Source organism: Myotis nattereri (assembly GCF_964212035.1).
Source record: "Myotis nattereri genome assembly, chromosome: 10".
Classification (NCBI taxonomy): Eukaryota; Metazoa; Chordata; class Mammalia; order Chiroptera; family Vespertilionidae; genus Myotis; species Myotis nattereri.
The window spans coordinates 62524965-62540797 of NC_138085.1; the positions used below are offsets into that span (position 1 = coordinate 62524965).

The following is a 15833-nucleotide window of genomic DNA, read 5'->3' on the forward strand; positions in this document are numbered from 1 at the left end:
AGGATGAGTAAACAGTTCGCACGGAACTCAGGTGACACGTCCTGGTGCCTGAAGGTTACGTCACTACGCATTTTTTTTTTCTACACAAAGCCCAGGAGGCTGTCTTTATGTTACTGGGGTGAGATCCCTAACAGCCCTCTGGACTAACAGCTCCCAGCAGGTGCTTCCAAATTTTATTTGCGTCTCATTCCAGGTTGTCGGAGAAGCCCGGCCGATGAGTATCTACTCCTGGGCCGACTGCCGCAGAGCGAGGCGGCAGATACGGGAGGAAAGACATGAGACTACGAGCAGGTTAATCTGGTAAAGAAAGAGAAACCTTCAGTCTGACGAGGGCCCAGGTGGCAGCCCCGCAGTACCGCTCCCTTCAAGAGAGTAGTTGCCCCGCCCCATCCCGCCCCTCTCGCGCAAGCCCCCGCCCCCTCCAGCCCTAGGCCCCGCCCCTCCAGCCCTAGGCCCCGCCCAGAGTCCACCCTACTTTCACCCTGGCAGGTCCCTCTGCCTCCGGCCTCGACAGCGGGGCGCTTGCGCACTTCTTCGAGCCTCTTAGCAGTGCCCGAATCAAAATTTGGGGAAAGAGGAAAACTCGTATTTTCTACAAACCCTGATATAGCAGCTCTCCGCGCTCTCCGAGAGATGATTATGCCTTTCTTGGCCTTTAAAACCAGGCTTCTTCCTTTATGTGGCTTAAAAGGGCATATTTTAAATTAGGCGATCTCTGGGCAGCCCGTCCCTTGGCGCAGGGTCCTTGGGCTGAGCCTTGGGGCCGACTCCCGGAAGGCAGGGTCCTTCCTTGTGGCGGTCGCGCAGGCAGCGGCTGCGAGTAGCGGGACACTGGGCGTCATGTACTACAAGTTCAGCGGCTTCACGCAGAATCTGGTGGGAGCATGGGCTTCCCATGCGTATAACCCGCAGGTACGGGTAGCACCGCGCCGGCCCGGACAGGAGAAATGGCCGTCTGAGCCTGTGCGCCTGTCAGTCGCGGCGCCGGAGCCGGGCATGGCTTCTGTCAACGCTTTGGTTTAGTTCACCCCGTAACTCCCGGCGCCGCTCCGCACCTGCTTGCGGCGGCCATGGAGGCTTCCTAGTTATGTAGATGCTCCCCTGGCGGAGCTGGCCTGGCCAGAAGTTGGGCCTGGCACTCTGCAGGGGTCAAGGTGACCCCGGACTCGTTGCTTGTGACTCGTGGGGTGTCTCGTGGGGTCGGCGGAACCCAGAATGTGACCCTGCCGAATCCGAAGTTCGGCCCTGTCTTTTTAAAGGTGTCCCAGTGGTGACTCCTGCCGCAGCCTCATCCCCGCAGGGACTGGAGAGGTGGCATGACGGCGTTGAGAGAATCTATAGGGCCAGGGCCAGGGCCAGGGCCAGGGCCAGGAGAGGCTGTGTGATCAGAATTGGGAGACTCCCTAGAAATCTTTGGGTGAGTCGGGGTAGTTACATGCAACCGCCTCCAACTGTAAAGATGGTTGACAGATGCCTATTATTTGAGCGGTCTGATTTCATTCAGATTTTGTCGATTGGACTTTCAGTCTCCAGCTCGTGTTGTAGAAATGAGGGGCTTTATAGAGTCCCGTATTCTTAAGCTGTGCTAAAATCCTGGCTTTGCTGCTTTATTTTATGACTAGTGGCCCAGTGAGCGAAATTCGTAGGGGGCGGGTGAAGAGGGGAGTGCCCCTTAGCCCGGCCTGCACCCTCTCGAAATCCGGGATCCTGGCTCCTAACTGCTCTCCTGCCTGCCTGATCAACCCCAATTGCCCCCACCCTTCCACCTAATCACCCCTAAATGCCTGCCCTTCCCTCTTCCCCCCACCAGCCTGCTCCCCCCAACTGCCATCCCCTACCGGCCTGCTTGCCCCCAACTGCCCCCCGCCCCCCCGTTTGCCCCAACCGCCTCTGCCTCGCCCCACTACCATGGCTTTGTCAGGAAAGACGCCCAGAAGGTCTCCCGGAAGGTCTCAGGGTCTAATTAGCATATTACCCTTTTATTAGTGTAGATCACGTTCCTTTGTTGTGAGCTCAGTTTCGTCTAGGGCAGCTGCAGTACAGATTACATGGGGCGTGTTCCGGGTGACTGGAGTCTTTGGCAGGTGGTAGGTACTGGGTAAGCGGTAGCTATTCCCCAAAAGCTGAGTCTGAGCTACCGTCACATTCATTTCTATCCTCATAGAGTGGTGTGGGAAGAATCGGTAAGATATGCTGCTGGCAAACGACTGGAATAGTAAGGGGCCCAGGTAGGGTGTAAAAGATGCTCCACTGTGAACCTCCTCCTTTTCCTGTGGGACACTGCAACTTGCCCAAAGTGTGCGTGTGGGGTGTTACAGGATGATTACAATCTAAGATTAGATGTGCTGTTATTACCTAGGATAGGGAGGGCAAGAAGGGCAAGTCCTGGGAGGGGTTGGGGAAGGGTCTAGAATAGGGGTGGGCAAACTTTTTGACTCGAGGGCCACAATGGGTTCTTAAACTGGACCAGAGGGCCGGAACAAAAGCGTGGATGGAGCGTTTGTGTGAACTAATATAAATTCAAAGTAAACATCATTACATAAAAGGGTACAGTCTTTTTTTTTTCAATAGTTTTATTCATTTCAAACGGACCGGATCCGGCCCGCGGGCCGTAGTTTGCCCACGGCTGGTCTAGAATCTAGATTTATAAATGAGCTTGTGATATGTCTGGTAGCAGCTGGATTTGTGGGTTATGGAATTTAATAGATTGGAGTATCTTCAGTCCATAGGCGGTAGTAGTGTCTGATGGTGGTGATCACCCAGGGATTATCTAGGGAAGAAAAGGGAATATAGCCAGACTACAGAAACACGAAGGGAGGGTGGAGAAGGAAAATTTATCAAAGGAGCAAGCCAGGATTATAAGGGAGACCAGTGTGCTGTCACTGAAACCAAATTGGTAAAGAGGTCTAAAGCAGGAGTTGTTCACCGTGATTTCTTTTACAGATTATAGGCAGACAGCCATTTCTATCATATCTGTTTCTAGTATAAATTCTGTTTTTCAGTGTACGCATCTTAAATGTTAGTTTAAACACACCACCCCTAAGAAGGTTCCCTCTTACTCTTGCCCTGCCAATCTCTGTCCACCTCCCTATTCTGACATTTATCACTATAAATAGATAGTTTTGCCTATTTTTGAATTTTATGTAAGTGGAGCCACACAGTACCCTTTTGTGTAAGTTTTCTTTTTCTCTGTTTTTGCAGTTCATGTTACATATGTTAGTAGTCAGTTCCTTTTATTGCTGTGTAGGATTTGTTGTATGAATATATCACAGTTGACCTATTCTGTTGGTTGTAGATGTTCTTTTAGTAGAGTTTTAGCATAACCACGGTTTTGTTAACTATAACTACTAAGGAAAAAGGGCAGTTTTAGAGTAAAATGAACATATATTGAAATTGAATTGACCCTCAGAGCAGAGATTACCCTGAGATGACTTTGCAGCTAGGGCTTCAGGTTTCTAGCACTTCTTGAATTGTGTTTCTCTTGAGAATTTGAACGTCCTAGTTACGTATGGATTTCTTAAGTTATGTTGAAAAAAGTGTACATGTAAGCTTTGTATGATTTGTAGATTTCAGAGTGATTGTGACAGGCATTCGCAAACCAGGTGTTCTGACTTCGGTAATTAGAGGAGTACTTAACTTTTTCCTTTCTTGGAGATAGTGGCACAATGGGAGATGTAGACGTTTGTCACTGTCAGTATTATGGAAAGTGCATTGAATAACTGTACAAGCATTGAGCAACCTAATGTGGAAAAGCTGGTTCTCTTAACAACAGTGCTCGTCGAGATTTATAAATCAACTTGATGGCAAGCAATTGTGGGGAGGATATTTTCCAGGGGTTGATTGAATAACATTTGCCTTACTTTCACATGTGGTGCCATTAAATTGGGGCCAATAAACATGTGAAAAGATCGTCAACATCATTAGTCATTAGGGAACTGCAAATACGACTCCATTTTACACCTGCTAGCATCAAGAAACCAGACAGCAGGAGTTGGTGAGAATGTGGAGAAACTGGAGCCCCCTACATTGCTGGTGGGAATGTAAAATGGTGTAGGCACTTTGGAAAACAGTTTGGCAATTTGTTACAAAGTAAACTTAATTTTACCATACGATTTAGCAATTCCTCTCCTATTTAAGCTGGCAGAATGATGTTTTAGGTAAAGGTAACAGAGTGATGGAGGGGAGGGGGGCAACTGGGGAATCATTGAGTAAGTTTGGCCGTGGTGGATGGAGGTAGGTCATGAAGGGTCTAGGATGGTAGGACTTAATTTTGTGAGAAATGAGTAGACATTTGCAAAGCAACTTACTGCACAAAGTTGTAGTAGAGTCTTGGCCAGAGGTTGAAACAAAGACATGCTTCTTACCCTTAGTTTCATGAAAGGTTAACGGAGGAGCAAGTATGACCAGAGCTATGCTTTGAAAACAATCTGACTGGGAGAGACCAGTGCCAAGGATGCCTGTTAGATCCACAAAATAGTTCAAGGTCTTCTGAATAGGAATGGAGAAGTCAGAGGTCTGGATGATAAGGATTTAGCGACCAATGAGGGAGATTTTAGGGATGAGGAAAGAGGAATCTAAGGTGATTGGGAAATTGGCGAATGGTGATGCTTTCCACAGAAGTGGGGCTCCTAATTAGACTTGTGAGAAACCAATTTTGGACAAATGGAGTGTGAGGTGTCAGGGAAACATGGAGGTAGTGATATCTGGCTTGAAGTTAGAAAGAAAGGACTTGAGGCACTGGATTGAAACTTGTTTATAGTCCTAAATCACAGGAAAACATTTCAAAATATGCCTATGAAAAGAGATTAGAGAATATACAATTATAATAATTGATGGGATAAGATAATGGGATGACAGACAACTTTAAAACTCAATATTTTAAACTTTTACAGTATTATAAATGGAAATATGAAATTATTTAAAATTGTTAAGATGATTAGTACTATTTTCAGATGATATTGCTCAAAAACTTTGCTGTAGTTTTGAATCACTTGAGTGAACAAACAAAGCAATTAGGTATTAAAGTGCTTTCACATTAGTCCTGTCAAAACATGAATTTAATTTAAAACCATATTTGAAGATGCTTGGTAGGAAGGGTTTTTTTAATTTTTTTCATTCAGGGGGAAATGATCATTAGGAGAAAATACAAATTGCTTACAGAATAAAGGGAGTGTGTAAAATTCTCCTGTTCAAAGAAAGACCCTTTTAAGCCTTGTGGGTAGGATCCCTTTCCCAGCCCAGACTCCTGAGCCTCTCTGTTTGAGTGTGTTATATACCAAACGTAGGCTAATAGCGTATGGACCAAACTTTCTCTTTAAATGGATCGTTGTTGAGGGGCAGTGACTGGGGCAGGTAGTGAAATACTTAAAATCCAGGGCTCTGTACTTGAGAGAGGCTTGAGTGTTGACACTTGGCTCTGTGACCTCAGGCAGGTTACCCTCTCCGATGCAGTTTTCTCCTCTGCAAAAAAAGGGAATAGTAACATCTCCCTAGGGTTGCTGTCAGGATTAAATGAGATGATGCATATGAAATGTTTAAATTAACATGATGCTGGGCACATAACAAGGGCTCAGATATTAGCTGCTGTTACTCCATAACATGAATATTCATAATAGCAGAGATTGTATCTGTCTTATTCATTGTGTATTTTTAGTAAGTGCTCAGTAATATATGTAAATGAGTAAATGGAATACAGAATAAAGGCCGTGATTCAGCCCCATTTATAGAAGCCAAGTTTATTCTAATACTGTTTTGTTGCCCTGTTGATCCTACTGCCTGCCTGGTGGGAGTAACATTGAGGTTTTCAATATTTGCTTTTTAAAATAGGTTCTGTCAATTATAGGCAAACTTAGGTTTTTTTGTTTTGTTTTGTTTTTTAAATATATTGATTTTTTACAGAGAGGAAGGGAGGGGGATAGAGAGTTATAAACATCGATGAGAGAGAAACATGGATCAGCTGCCTCCTGTACACCTCCCACTGGGGATGTGCCCGCAACCAAGGTACATGACCTTGACCAGAATCGAATCTGGGACCCTTCAGTCCGCAGGCTGACGCTCTATCCACTGAGCCACTGAGCCAAAACGGCTAGGACAAACTTAGGTTTTTTTGAAGAGAACAGGAACCAGGGGTCTAACAACTGTATTTATTAATTTTGGGCAAAGAGTTTCCATTTTCATCTGTAAAAAAGGAAGAGGCTGAACTTGAACTCTACTTTCTAACTTTAAAATTTTATTTTTCCTGGTTAGAATTTAATATAAAAGGAAGTGATTTTTATTGATTTGGAATCTAACTTCCTCATTTTAATCTGCAGGTTATTTTGGAGAACCATCTATATATCTGCCACTGTAGATTTACTTCTTCAGATGGAAAACCAGAGTTCCCTTTAGGCTCCTTCGTCCGTCTATATCTGTCTATCTTAGTTATCTAAAGTTGTATTGCTTTTCCCAATGTTTCTTTTTTTGTGTGTGTGTGAGGGAAACTGCAGGCCTCCTCTAAATTGTAGTCCGGCAGTGCTAAAAAGGGTTTGCAGGAGTAGGGGTGTTCTGGGGAAAAGGGGGTTGGAGCTCTTCTTGTGAGGTCCATATCCATGACTGTTCGAAGTGTGCTAAGGGCCTTGGGTTCCTTTTAAAGTAACAGCTTTATTGAGATATGATTCACATACCATACACTTACTAATTTAAAATGTACCATTGAAGTTTATTTTAGTGTATTCACAGATAATGTGTAACCATCGCCATATCAGTTTCAGAGTATTCCCATTACCTCAAAAAGAAACCTGTACCCTTCAGCTCTGATCCCCTTACTCCTCACCTCCCAGCCCTAAGCAACCACTAGTCTCTATTCTGTCTCTTAGATTTTCCTAGTTTGGACTGTTATATGAATGGGATCATAATGTGGGCTTTTATGACTGGCTCCTTTTACTCGGTGCAGTATTTTCAAGGTTAATTGGTGTTATAGCATGAATCAGTACTTTAGTTTTCTTTCCCCTTAGGTTTTTTTTTAAGCCTGTGGGTTTGTCCTTCCTTTATCAATGTGGCTGAGGTTACAAATAGTAACCTGTACTAACCCCCAAATCTCATTCAGTTTATATTTGTTGAATACCTGTGAGTGCAGGTACACTACTTTAGGCATATATTTACTATGTCACGCAGTCCTTTCAGTGGTAGATACTGTAACTATCATACACATGTCACACATGAGGACACTGAGGTTTCCTTTTTGTTTTTATAAAATTAAAGTTTTTAAAAAACTTACGGGCTTATTAATGCTGGAAAATTTAGTTACTCTAATTATTTTGTGTTTGTTTTCTGGCTCTGAAAGACATCTCTTACCATTAAAGTTTCTTCCAGATGGAGGTATTTTTGTACTGTGTGCCTGAAAAGAATCTGAAGTCCTTTCTGGGGTTAGAGAGTCCATATTGGTATATCAGCTCACCAGGAGAAGGAAAGGGACCGCCAGCTCTTTCTTGAAACCAGAGTTTGTACAGATTATAAATGTTTTACTGGTTTGACAAGATAGACACAATAGTATTTCTAGAATGGGCCTTTGTTGTTTGTCCTTGCTCCCTGTGCCCCCCTCGCTTCTCCCCCCTCTTCATGGCCGGGGGTGCTTGACAGGTTGCTCTGGTAAAGTGGACTAGGGTATTTTGTTGAAAGTTTAAGGACTTTAAACCTTAAACTTAAAAAATTAAAGGCCTTGTAATGCAGAGTTAGAGAGGCTTTCCTTCCCTCTCATGGTGGAATGACTGCCTCCACTATTCCAGACAGCCTGCTCCTTGAAAGGCTTGTTCAGATGCCCAGACATACTTTCTTCCTTTTTTCCTGCAGGGATTAAAGCCTGTGGTTTCCACAGAAGCACCGCCTATCATATTTGCCACACCAACTAAACTGACTTCCGATTATCCTATATATGATTATGCTGGGAAAAACAAAGTTCCAGAGCTGCAGAAGTTTTTCCAGGTGAGAGGAGGCACTCGGGAACAAAGAAGCCTGTGAAATAAATAGGTTTAAAAACAAACACTATGAAACCGAATGTTAATCTAGTTTACTACCCCCTTCTCTCTTTTTCCTTAAATAGAATTCTTTTGATATTATTTGAGCCATAAACTAGTAGAACTCATTGTAGGGAGAAACTGATGAGAGAGAGAGGGTGATTAATTTTCTTATCAGTATTTGAGGGTATGCAGATTTTTAAATTGCATATATTAGATGGAGGAAACAGTAGCATGTATTATGTATAAACATTATGAATAATCCAATATATATTTGGGTTTGTGACACATGCAATGACTTTTGGCATTGAGTTTTCTTCTAATTGTTTTTTTTGCCTCCTTGATATTAAAATTCACTGAGCTGTTGCTAGAAGTGGAGGAGGCTCTCTTGGGTTTGCTGATCAACAGAGAGAAGCTAAAACTGGATTTAAAATTTTATAAACATTAATCTATATACAGATAATGTCTCAGATGCCATGGGAGTGGTAGTGCCTGTTACTGCTGTTGCTGGGAGGTAGCTTCTCCCTCCTCAAAAATACTATGTCCAGATTCAGGACTGGCCTGGGGACTTTTGATCAGTTTAATCCATTTTAATCTGCTAAGTAAAATTTTTTTTTTAAAATATATTTTATTGATTTTTTACAGAGAGGGAGAGAGATAGAGAGTTAGAAACATCGATGAGAGAGAAACATCGATGAGAGAGAAACATCGATCAGCTGCCTCCCGCACACCTCCCACTGGGGATGTGCCCGCAACCCAGGTACATGCCCCCGACCAGAATCGAACCTGGGACCCCTCAGTCCGCAAGCCGACACTCTATCCACTGAGCCAAACCGGCCTCGGCTGCTAAGTAAAATTTTTGTGTGTATGTGTGTTTTTGTTAATCTTCACCAGAGGATATTTTTTTTTATTGATATTTTTAGAGAGCGTGGAAGGGAGGGAGTATCAGGAGAGAGAGAGAAACATCCTTGTGAGACACATCTATTGATTGCCTCCGGTGCCAGGGACTTGAATCTGAGACCCTTCGGTTCTCAGGCCAATGCTCTAACCACTGAGCAAGCTGGCAAGGGCTGATAAGTCCATCTTGAGCAGGGTGGGGGTCTTGGCGTTGCAGTGGGGAGGGATTTTGGAGACTTCAAAATAATGGATTAAACGTTTTATGGATTGTCGTTATTAAATGGATTTGACACACCTTAATGGAAAGAAGGTGGCTGAATAAAAAAAATGGAATTGAACCTATTAACTGACCTGGTGTGCTCAGACTCCATCCACCAGTGATCAGGAAGTCAAAGTAAATATAGAGCATTTCTTGTGCCTACATAGCTCTTAAGTTAGCTGCTGGTTACCTTTATGTTTTAAAAAAATTCACCAATGCGTCTTTCTTAGTTAAGCAATATGATAAATTCCTTAGAAACTTGGAATTTGTTGCATGCACGTTCTTGAGGCTGTATTATGGAGAATTATTTTGGATTTACAAACTTTAGTTACATTTATAAGAAAATATACTAGTATTTCAATTAGCATTTTAATGGATTAGGGCTTTTCCTACTATAATGGGTTAGTCATAGAGTAGAGACATTTGTTCTTTACTAGCCTAAATTATAAATCTTTTTCTTATCAACCATGTCCTTGATAATTCTTTCTTTCAAGAAATCTGATGGTGTGCCCATCCACCTGAAACGAGGCCTGCCTGACCAAATGCTTTACCGGACCACCATGGCACTGACGTTGGGAGGGACCATCTACTGCCTCATCGCCCTCTACATGGCTTCACAGCCCAGAAACAAATGAATTAGGCTGCAAAAGACTGGTTTGCTTTTTGGCATAAACCCTTTGAATTTTTGTTTCTGTAAAAAAAAATTATTTTTTACTTGAATGGTCTTACTATTTTGTAAGAAAAAAATAGAAGATAATAAGACATTATTTTGGTTTGTTCATGAAATGCACATGGCCTGTCAGAGCTCATTTGACAGTTAAAACTATTGCTCAAAGAAGTGCTGCTGCTCTCCGAATTTGAGCTCTTGATTTCCCTGGAGGCTCTGGATGGAGGCTGCACACAGACTCATTAACGGCGGTCTGTGCTCAGGTCCTTGGGGACCCATGGTCGCCTTTTTGAGCATGTGGGGCAGAAACCTTTCTGGGTTTGGACATGTCTGAGGAAGGAAGACAAAAGCCAAGGCCAGGTGCATGAAATGAAGTATTGTGGCTGTAGTTACCTTGGGGATTTTCCATCTTGCAGTAAAATGTTAATAGAAATTATTTGCAGCACGCCTCTATTCATTGGGCAGTTTGTTTCAAAGGGTTATTTGCCTCATCCCAGATCTTTAGTGAAATTTTATGTGTAATTATTATGTATTTATTCCACTATGGGAATAGAACACCTGTTTAGTGTTGCATTTTAGACCGATGTCTGTTTTATTAATGAAACTGTGACACAAAGTCTCCTTTACCTTTTAAAAGCATTATGATTTTTAAGTTATGATTTATTTTGATTGTGGAATAAATACATGAATGAAAAATCTGAAGTTTGAAGTTTTTTAAATGATCTTTCAGAAAAATTTCAGAACACCAGAGGCATCTTAAACCTGAGTCTTAATTTCTTTCTTTTTAATTTGGTACCAGATAATCTTTACAAAATAGTTCCTCAAAGTCTAGTAATAGAAGGCTAATGGTATACTGATGATTACCATATGCTTCCTAGGAAACCTGCTTGCCTCGTAGTGAAATGTGCCTGTTACACACAGTTCATTTAGACATTAATTTCCTGTGCCATCACACTTGGTAGACTCACACATCCTACATTAATGCTGAAAAAAGGTGGAATTTTATTATATACTAGAGGCCAGGTGCACAAAATTTGTGTACAGGAGGGGGGGTGTCCCCTCAGCCCGGCCTGCATCCTCTCGCAATCCTGAACCGCTGGCTCCTAACCATTCTCCTGCCTGCCTGATCACCCCTAACCACTCTGCTTGCCTGCCTGCCTGATCGCCCCTAACCACTCTGCTTGCCTGCCTGCCTGATCGCCCCTAACTGCTCGTCTGCCTGCCTGATTGCCTCTAACTGCCTCTGCCTCAGCCTCAGCCTCAGCCCCCGCTGCCGCGGCTTCGTCTAGAACAGTGATGGCGAACCTATGACACACGTGTCAGAGGTGACATGCAAACTCATTTTTTTGGTTGATTTTTCTTTGTTAAATGGCATTTAAATATATAAAATAAATATCAAAAATATAAATCTTTGTTTTACTATGGTTGCAAATATCAAAAAATTTCTATATGTGACACGGCACCAGAGTTAAGTTAGAGTTTTTCAAAATGCTGACACGCCGAGCTCAAAAGGTTCGCCATCACTGGTCTAGAAGGATGTCCGAAATGACGTCTGGAAGGTCATTCAGCTGTCTGGTCTAATTAGCATATTATGCTTTTACTAGTGGCCCAGTGCACAAAATTCGTGCATGAAGGGGGGGGGTGTGTCCCTCAGCCCGGCCTGCACCCTCTCCAATCTGGGACCCCTGGAAGAATGTCCTACTGCTGGTTTACAGGGATTGGGTCTAAACCGGCAGTCGGACATCCCTCTCAAAATCCGGGACTGCTGGCTCCTAACCGCTCACCTGCCTGCCTGCCTGATTGCCCCAGCCACTCTGCCTGCCAGCCTGCTCACCCCCAACTGCTCCCCGCCGCTGGCCTGCTTGCCCCCAAATGCCCCCCCACCAGCCTGATCACCCCCAACTGCCCCTTGTGCCAGTGTACTTACCCCCAACTACCCCCCGTGCCAGTGTGCTCACCCCCAACTGCCCCCCCTGCTGGCCTATTTGTCCCCACCTTCCCTCCCCACTGCCCCCCTGCTGGCCTGCTCACTCCAAACTGCCCCCCCCCACAGTCCTGATCACCCCCAACTGACTCCCACTGATGGCCTGCTCACCCCCCACCGGCCCCCCCCACCGGCCTGATCACCCACAACTGCCGTCCCCTCTTGGCCTCTAACCGCCTCTACCTTGGCCCCGCCACCATGGCTTTGTCCAGAAGAACGTCCAGAAGGTCTCCTGGAAGGTCTCCCAGTCTAATTAGCATATTACCCTTTTATTAGTATAGAGGCCTGGTGCACAGGTGGGGGTAGGCTGGTTTGCCCTGAAGGGTGTCCCGGATCAGGGTAGGGGTTCCCTTGGGGCATGGGGTGGCCTGAGCGAGGGTCCTGTGGTGGTTTGCAGGCTGGCCATGCCCCCATGGGGTGAGGGTCCCTGCTGGGGGGGGGCGTGGCCAGCCTGGGAGGGGCTGAGGGCTGTTTTCAAGCTGGCCACACCTCCTTCAGGGTGGGGGTTCCCACTGGGGTGCCTGGCTAACCTGGGTGAGGGGCTGAGGGCCATTTTCAGGCTGGCCACGACCCCTGGAGACCCAGGTCCCCAGCCTCTCCTTCAGCAGCAGCCAGGGCAGGAGGGAAGCTTGGCTTCCTCTGTCACCAGGGGCAACCCAAGCCTCCAGCTCCATGGCCACCGCCATCTTTGTTGGGTTAATTTGCATACTCGCCCTGATTGGCTGGTGGGTGTAGCAGAGGGATGGTCAATTTGCATGTTTCCCTTTTATTAGTGTAGATTATTATAGATGAAGTGGTGGTCTGTATCTTGTCATAACAAAGGACAGTGATTTCTTACGGAGGGTAAAATACTGTTTTTATAAACAATAGCATTCCCAAAGGCTAGGTAGTTGTTATTTGTCTGTATAAGTCTAAACTTTATTCTTCGATATTTCTCCCAAGTTTTTATTTTGAAAAATTTCAGATGACAGAAACATTGCAAGAATAGTACAAAATACACCTGTACATCCTTCACTTGGATCACTTGTTATCAATATATAGCCACTTTTCCTTTTTCTTGCTTTCCCAAAGCACAGGCACACAATGAATGTATGTACATAAACATTTGGTTTTTGCTAAATCATTTAGGATTAAGCTATAGAATTATGATGATTCAGCCATAAATACTTTAGACAGTATCTCCTAAGAGTAAGGATATAACTCATTTGTCACACCCCATTTAACATTGATAACAATACTGATACCTAATATAGAGTCTCTCTTTAATTTTCCCCAGGTATCCTAATAATGTGTCCTTTGTAGTTATGTTTTTTAAAATAACAGCTTTATTATGATATAATTCACATACCATACAATTCACCTTTTAAAGTGTACAATTCAGCCCTGAGCAGTGGTTAGAGTGTGGGCCCATTCACCAAAGGGTTGTGGGTTTGATTCCGGGTCCCAGTAGGGGTGTATGTGGGAGGCAACCAATCGATGTTTCTCACATCAATGTTTCTCCCCTGCTTCCTACCTGCCACTCTCTAAAAGGCAATGGAAAAAATATCCTCTGGTGAGGATTGACAGCAACAACAAAAGGTGTACAATTCAGTGGGTTTTCCTAAATTCAGAGTTGTGCTACCATTGCCACAAATCAGTTTTAAAACAGTTTTATTACCCTAAGAGGAAACTCTATGTGCCATTAGCAGTCACTTCCCTTCCCTACCGTAACTTCTAGCCCTGGGCAACCACTAATCTATTTTCTGTCTCTCTAGGTTTTTTTCTTTCTGGCCATTTCAATAAATACAGTAAAACCTCAACGTAACGGACTAATTCAGACGCGGGGTATCTGTTAAAACTGAAAGTTCGTTATATAATAGAGTAGGTTTTCCGAATGCATGTTAACAAAACTGACAAATTAGTTTACCTGTTTTTACTGATGTAGATAATTTGTGAATTTAAAATTATGTATGAAAATTTTAATTTCATGTAGAAGTTTTCTATATGTATTACAGCAATTAAAAATTTATATTGAATAGATCACTGCGAGTAAATAGATGCTAGAACATTGGCTAGCATGCATTAAAACTGCTGCAGAAAGTCATGCCATGCAACAACAGAACCAATTACCACTTGCAATGTGGTGCGATCATGTGCTAATCATTTGCTGAACATTGTTTACTAGCGGTGACTCTTGGATATAAATATGTAGACTGTAGTTGTAGATGTGTAATATTTAATTATGTGAAATTGCTACAGTTTTTCCCAACATTTGGCCTATCTGCCTAAATTTGTTGAAAATAACAGTGAATTAATAACAAATGAGAATGACCTGTTACTTTAATTATAAGCAAATATAGGTTAAAAGTATTTTCAAATTAACAGGGCATTAAGTTTTGCATATGACATGTGGACCAGAAATTTTGTTTGTTAAATTGAAAGTCTGTTAAATTGAAGTCTGCAAAATCGAGGGTTTACTCTATAATCAATCATACAATATATGATCTTTTGTAACTGATTTCTCTCACTGTAATGATTTCGAGGTTCATCTATATTGTATTATGTATCAGTACTTCATTCCTTTTATGGCTGAATAATATTATATGGATATACCACATTTTCTTTATCTCTTCATCAGTTGATGGATATTTAGGTTATTGCCACTTTTGGCTATTATGAATAATGAATGTTTTTATGAATGTTGGTATACAAGTATTTTTTTATTTTTAGATTTATTGGGTCAACACTGGTTAACACAGTTACACAGGTTTCAGGTGCACAGATCTACATCAGGTATTTGATGGACATAGGGCATATAATGAGTGAAATGCTGAGTCCTATGGTAACTCCATATTTAACCTTTTTTAAAAATTGATTTTTAGCCGAAACCGGTTTGGCTCAGTGGATAGAGCGTCGGCCTGCGGACTGAAAGGTCCCAGGTTCGATTCCGGTCAAGGGCATGTACCTGGGTTGCGGGCACATCCCCAGTGGGAGATGTGAAGGAGGCAGCTGATAGATGTTTCTCTCTCATCGATGTTTCTAACTCTCTATCCCTCTCCCTTCCTCTCTGTGAAAAATCAATAAAATATATTTTAAAAAAATTGATTTTTAGAGAGAGGGAGGAAGAAACAGAGAGAAACTGATGAGAGAGAGAAACATTGATTGACTGCCAGTATTTTGCAGAATATCCTTTAACTTGGATTTGTCTAATGGTCTCCTTATAATTGGATCCAGGTAAAACATTTTTGTCAGGAATTCTTTATATATAGTGCGTTTTCCTTATTATATCAGTGGTATAATAAGGTACTCAAAACCAGTTTGTCCCATTATTGATGATTTGAATTAGATAATTAAAATGTGAGATTTCTCCCTTGTAAAGATACCCTTTCCCCTTTGTAATTAACAAGTAATCTGTGGGGTGATATTTGAGACTGGGAATATCCTATTTTCAATAGTTTCGCATCCAGTGTTAGTGTTCATTGATGATTCTTTGAATAATTTATTTTCATTTTTTGGGGGATATGTTCTTTGTTATTGATTTTAGAGAGACGGGAAGAGAGGGAGAGGGAGAGAAACATCCATTGGCTATCTCCTGCATGCCCCTGACCAGAGTTCGAACCTGCACCCAGGCATGTGGCCCGACCGGAAATTGAACTGGCCACCCCTTGGTACGTGGGACGATGTTCAACCAACTGAGCCACAGCGGCTGGGCTCAGTCTTTTTTATTTTATTTTATTGTTGACAGGATTACAGATGTCTCCCATCCCCCACTTTACCTCCCCCTTCTGCCCAGTCCTTCCCTACCCCCCAGGTCTTCACCAACCTATTGTTGTCTTTGGGTTATGCATAGAAGTATACAAGTTCTTTGGTTTATCTCTCCTTGTCCCCTGACCTGAGTCATTTATTTTTAAGATGGTATTAAAAAGTGACTTTCTATTCTGTCATTTCTTCTGCAATGTTGATATTTTTCTGTGAAGATGAGTACTCCCCTTTTAAAAAGTTTTAATGTGATTTTCTCATTCAATGTAATAACCATCTCTGTAGTTATCATTCTGA

At 43.0% G+C, this 15833-nt stretch overlaps 1 protein-coding gene across 1 annotated transcript; it reads left to right on the forward strand.

Moving 5' to 3' along the window:
• The first annotated feature begins 751 nt into the window (after positions 1 to 751).
• Positions 752 to 10791, forward strand: COX7A2L (cytochrome c oxidase subunit 7A2 like). Its single transcript, XM_081100625.1, has 3 exons — positions 752 to 912; positions 7828 to 7959; positions 9642 to 10791. The coding sequence occupies exons 1-3, from the start codon at positions 841 to 843 to the stop codon at positions 9780 to 9782; spliced, it is 345 nt and encodes a 114-aa protein (XP_080956751.1). The 5' UTR covers positions 752 to 840; the 3' UTR covers positions 9783 to 10791.
• Positions 10792 to 15833: the final 5042 nt, after the last annotated feature.